This window comes from Podarcis pityusensis (genome assembly GCF_964106645.2).
Source record: "Podarcis pityusensis genome assembly, chromosome: 2".
Classification (NCBI taxonomy): Eukaryota; Metazoa; Chordata; class Lepidosauria; order Squamata; family Lacertidae; genus Podarcis; species Podarcis pityusensis.
This window is the reverse complement of record NC_138029.1, coordinates 122,786,659-122,792,658: the sequence shown is the minus strand read 5'-3', so window position 1 is coordinate 122,792,658 and position 6,000 is coordinate 122,786,659. Positions and strand designations below refer to the sequence as shown.

At 42.9% G+C, this 6,000-nt stretch overlaps 1 protein-coding gene across 1 annotated transcript in view; it reads right to left on the bottom strand.

The window, feature by feature from the left end:
• Positions 1–233: 233 nt before the first annotated feature.
• The window catches only part of LOC308465398 (vomeronasal type-2 receptor 26-like), a gene marked incomplete at both ends in the record, with an annotated part of 48,610 nt that continues 42,843 nt past the window's right edge, over positions 234–6,000 (bottom strand). Inside the window, 3 exons of the mRNA XM_080985383.1 lie at positions 234–1,132; positions 1,708–1,834; positions 2,441–2,668. Coding sequence (XP_080841509.1) covers positions 234–1,132; positions 1,708–1,834; positions 2,441–2,668 — 1,254 coding nt within the window. The remainder of the gene's footprint in view (positions 1,133–1,707; positions 1,835–2,440; positions 2,669–6,000) is intronic.

The following is a 6,000-nucleotide window of genomic DNA, read 5'->3' as shown; positions in this document are numbered from 1 at the left end:
ATAAGGATTTCCTATTAGTCCTCAGAAAAGGATTCATAAATAAGGTTTAGCCAGGTGAAAAATGAACAGTGGTAAGGATGGCAGATATTTTAAATTATAATTTGGTGTTCTAATTTCCAAAACAATAGCTTTTAAAGAACTACGTTCCAGAGTCATGTATCCTGGCTTTATTGCTACCATGCTAGCTATCAATTGCAAAAACCAAAAAGATAGTTAAGGAATGAGGTGTCATGTTAAGTCTTTGTAGTCAGGTGCTCCTTTGTATTCAGACTAGGCCTGAGTACAATAATGTAGCACTTGGGAAGGAAGATGCAGCCCAGAAGCCCAGCACTGGAGGCCAACATAGAGAAGATCTGCACGGCCACCATGTACTTCCCCTTGGTGCTCAGGTAGGTGGGAACAAAGGACACCCAAACACTGCAGAAGACCAGCATGCTGAAGGTGATCAGCTTGGCCTCATTGAAGGCCCCAGGCAGCTTCCTGGCTAGGAAAGCCACTGTGAAGCAGATGGCAGCCAGGAAGCCCATGTAGCCAAGGACAGTGTAAAACATGGCAGCAGATCCTTCATTGCATTGCAGGATGATCTCTCCAGCCTGGGAGTGCATGTCAGAGTCTGAGAATGGAGGAGAAGTACCCAGCCAGATGACACAGATGAGAATTTGGATACTGGAACAGGAAATGACAATGGAATTAGCCAGACTCTTTCCCAGCCATCTCCTCACCCTGTTCCCTGGCTTAGTGGCCAGGAAGGCCAGCACAACGGTAATAGTTTTTGCTAACAAAGAAGAGACAGCAACTGAGAAGATGATGCCAAAGGCTGTCTGCCTTAGAAAGCAGGTCACTTTCCTTGGTCGGCCTATAAACAGAAAGGAGGACAAAAAGGAAAGGAGGAGGGAGACAAGGAGGATGTAGGAAAGGTCCCTGTTGTTGGCTTTGACTATGGGAGTGTCAAGATATTTAATGAATATTCCTAAAACAAGGCCTGTGATTAAGGCCAAAAACAGGGCAGTGGAAGCCAAGAGGGTCCCCAGATATTCATCATAGGACAGGAAGGTGATAATCTTGGGGATGCATTGATCTCTGTCCTTGTTAGGGTGTTGATCTTCTGGACATTTGGTGCAGTGGTCTGCATCTGGAAAAAGAAGAGTGTCTGCTTGAACATTTTCCTGCAGACTAGCAAAAAAAGCAAATTATTTTGCATCCAGCCAACCCCTACAAATGGAAACAGTGATGGGACTTGCAAGTTCTGCTAATCCACCCAAAGAGATGGTCCTTTCTGTGCAGTTCCCTATTGCAGATACCCGCTTATTTACCCCCCAAGGAAGAGCTTGGAGTGATCACAAGCTCCGAGTTGTTAATTGCAGCTACATTTGATCTCAATACCAGGTGTTGTCAGATGGGTGTAATTTACAGATAAAAAAGTTCCTTGGAGGAGCATGGACTGGAACTCTTGCCTACCAGTACAAACCAAACACCCCAACTACTTTACCATACTGACTGGTCAAGGGAGCCTACCAGATGCAGCAACACTGCCTAATTCTTACATACTCAAGGCTGTCTCAGTGGTACCTGGAAAGCTTTATTAAGACTGAGTAAATCACTGTTGAAACTTTATTAAATTCAAAATAAGATTGTTCCGGAATATTCATAAAAAAAAGGACATATATTATTGTACTTTTTGCTGTGCATTCCTCTGAAGTCTCCTACCTTCCTGAGTGGAGATCATCCCTTCTGCACATGGAGCACAACCATGGCAGCAAATCGGTTCCCCTTCCTGAACCTTCTTGGCATATCCAGGGCAACAGCTTTTGGTACACCTGGACTGAGGAAGGGTCTGACCAAAAAGAGAAAAAAACATCAACGAAAGACTGTTGCCAAGTAACTTCTGGGCCAGTGTACAGTCTCAGTCTATGTGGAATAGACACGGCTATGGTGTTTGATGCTTTTTTTGATCCATGGGACAAAATAGAGGGTCATAGTCCTTGGGACACAGTTGGGGCAGAAAGAGATAATCAAGAAGAAAGAATTACATGGAGACTGTATTGCCCTTGGATTTAGGAGTCAGAGCCGTCTGCCATTATTACAAAGGTCTAGTAAACACACTACAAATCTGCAATCATGGAAACCATTTACAAATATCAAAATCCAGAGAAAGAAACAAGCTGAAACAGAAAGGTATTTGGAGCAGCCATGTTGTGCTCAATTCTGAAGTCTGGCATGCTTCCTGACTGCTGCAAAAGCCATGCCCCAGTCATATTCTAACCTGCTTTTCCATTTTCATGTTTCTTATTTTGACTTTCCTCCATTCATCTCCTCCCCCGTGTAGTTTTAGCCCATTACTTGGATAGGTATAAGTTATATTATTGTTTCTCCCAACAGAGTATCAGAGCTCAACATATCTCTAAAAGGGAATACAATGCAATGAATGGGTTTTCCAAACCTGATTGAACAGTCTGGACCACACAAGAGCCTCTTGGTCAATGGTGAATTTTGGGCCTGAGGATCCCTGTCTGCTTATGCTCCCAAATTTCACAGCACCAAAGGACTTGTTGGGAAATGGCACCCAGTTCACAGCGTCAGATTCGACTGTCAGCTGCCCATTCTCATCCAAATAGACTCCTTCCATGGAAGTATTGTAAAACTGGGAGCTTCCCAGGAATGGGTGAAGCTAGAACAGGAAAGAAAGCATGCACATTTAGAAAAGAATAAAATTATCTAGATAACATAGCCTAATTGCTGAAGATCTTTGTACAGACTGACACTGTGTGTGTGTTTGGGCAATGGATCTTTAGCCCATTGTTTCTGCTTCAGCTTTTTGGGACAGACTAAAGCCATGAGATACATAAGCTTTATTCCGCACCCTCAGAAGAATTCTGCAAGGATTAGTTTCCTTGGCTGGTAATAGCATGAAGCCTTGCTAAGGAATCAGGTGGTAAAGTGGAGGCAGATTGTCTTCTCAGCAGCAAAATTAAGATATGGGTAACAGTACAGTACAGTGGTACCTCGGGTTACAGACGCTTCAGGTTACAGACTCCGCTAACCCAGAAATAGTACCTCGGGTTAAGAACTTTTCTTCAGGATGAGAACAGAAATCGCCCGGTGGTAGCGCGGCAGCAGCGGGAGGCCCCATTAGCTAAAGTGGTACATCAGGTTAAGAGCAGTTTCAGGTTAAGAACGGACCTCCAGAACGAATTAAGTTATTAACCAGAGGTACCACTGCAAATGGAGGCAAAGTAAAGTCAAGTCTGAATAGAATACACAGCACCCATGCCTGTTCAGCCTGTGAGGAAAACAGCAATACCTGCCAAGACTGTATCCTTTGATATTTCAGCCTCTTTTTACCCTTTGCCACCATCTGATTGGATTTGGAGGAAAGTGCAGCCCTCAAGGCCCCTGCCAGAGCAAGGACAAGATTGTAAATACTGTAACTATCCAGAGACAGGGTTTTCTCAATCACTTTGTCAGGTGGGGACTCCAGAGTGTCAACTTCCCTGCACCTTTTCCTTCCTTTTATAGACAACCTGTGCTTTGAATATGAACATTTAAATGATTTCACCCCAAAGCGTAATGCAGGATTTATAAATGTTTCAAAATCGTCATAGTTTGGCCTTTTAATATGAGTTAAGAAAGAGAAAAACCCATGGATGTGCAGGGGAGAAAGCAGATCGTAAGACAAATTCAAGGTGAGATCCCACAAAGCTGTTGTGATCCAGACTTTCCCCACAATGGGTCTTATATAGTTTTCAACCACATTTTGCAAAATATGTATTATACTAAAGAAGTAGCGCATCTCTCCATAGTAGACTAATACATTTACTTTCTTCCACATGAAAGATATTTTAGAAAGCGACTGTAATTCCGACTTCTGTATTGGGATGCTAAGAGAGAAGGCAGCACAAATTGTGTTCCTGGTTAGCAGTGGCCTCAAGGTCTTCATGAACCTCTCTCCATTGTTGGTGTCTGGAGCAACGAGGCCAGTCCAAGTCCAGTTGAAGTGCAGGAGCAGTTGGACTATCCCCAGATACTGATGTTCCTCTTTGGGGACCATTCGGTAGATAAAAGGGAACTGAGTTTTGTCATTAAGAGTGTCAGAAACAAAACCATAACTGACCTAGTAAAGAACAGAAGAGGTTAGTGTCGTCACCCCCAACAAAATCCCAAATCTAGTACTTTGTACTTGCCTTGGTTATAACTTTTCTCTGACACAGGAAACAGAGAAATGACACAGTTTCACGGGGCTAAGGAGTTTAACACTATCCCATATTTCGTTGTTTGCTTTCAAAAAATGGTGACAGAGTCTTTGGAATGGGTTGCTTATGCTTTTGCTTTAGGTTATGCCCTGATTGCATTTTTTTATTTTTTTTTTAAATAATATTTATTAAGATTTTCAAAAATACAGAAAGTAAAGATTAAAGTACATTCAAAGCCTTATTTTCATACATCCACTTTCCGGGACTCCCCCCTTCCCCCACCCCTACCATATTCCCCTTTCATATTGTTGGCTCCACAAGCTCTCAGTTCTAATTGAAACTTAATTTGTTTAGACCATTATTCGAATTTAAAATTTATACACTCCTCATCAATACCCCTAATAAAAGACAAAAATTCTCTCCCCAGGGCCCACCCCATTTTCATTCCACGATTTCCCTTTTTTTAATAATAAAGACACCCCACACAATAGAAATATAAGAAATAAGAAATAAAAAGTATAATAGATGAGAAAGAGCCAATTCAGAAAAAAAAGTTGACAAGCCTTTGGATTTTAGTTCTCCCCCCCCCTGTCCCCGGTTTAATTTCCCCCTGACCACCAAACCATGTTATCTGCCTGGAATTCTTAAAGTCCATAAATCACCTATTTCCCCCAACTCCTTGCTGGCTTTTTCTTTTTATAATTATTTTTTAAAACATTTAACTTCAAATCTTTAATAAAACTCCCCCCATTGTTCTTTCCAAGTTGTAGTCCAGTTTCCTCTTGTTCCGCTGCTGAAACGTTCTAATTCAGAAGTTTAGTAACTCTACAGGGATTATTGTTATTCAGGAACAAAAACTTGCGTTCAGTCCCTTCCTTTCTTCAATAGAAAATTCTATTGTCTCCTTTAGCTGAACACCCTGTAGACAAAATATTATTTCCGTTTTGCAGCTTTCCCAGAAGATAACCAGTCCTGTAAAATTCCAATGGTATTTTTCCACTTACGACCATCTTTGTAATGTCCCGAAATTCCTCTAGGGGGATTGTTGTAACTTTGTTTTCTCTAGTCCAAAAGTCCGATTGTTATCCATGTTTTCGCCATTTTGTATCCAAATTTTAACGAGTTATAGCAAATTGTAACAAATTTAACCAGCAAAGTTCTCATAATAAAATCCTCTCTACTTTCCGACTTTGACAGCTACTTTGACAGCTGTCAAAATCTCCGACACTTTTCACCAGGCTCTCTCTTCAATCACCCCGGTTCCCAGGGGGGGGGGGTTACGTTTCCCTTCTCCCTCAATTCTTCCTCCAGCACAGTTCTTGTAGTTCCCCATCGTGGAATTCTTAGTTTTTATCAGCAATACAAATCTTTTTGGACCTTGGTTTCCCCATCCTTGTTTTGGAAGGTTTACAGTAGGGAGGGGGACTGACTTCCTTTTTGGATCCCCCCCCGCTCGTGTCCAATCCAAAAAAAAAAAAATTCTTTTTTTTTTCTCCTTTTGAACCCGGTTTCCAAATTACTCACGGGCTGTTGTTAAGAAGTCCGAATTTTCAATGGAAGAAGTCAGCGCTCTCCGCCGGATGGCATGCGGCTTCGCTCGGCAGGGATAGCAGAGGACTCAAAGCACCACGCTTCTCCCCGGCACCCGATCCGTAGCCTTTAAAAAGGCTCCTTCACGAGTCGGGAGGGCGCTAGCGGTGCCAGCCGAGTCTCCATGTCCACGGCCCCCGTGGCCGTGGTTTTTAAGGGTCCCCGCATCGCCGGTGCGGTAGGACCCAGCCCCTGCCGAGCAGGCTCCCTCCGGAGCTCG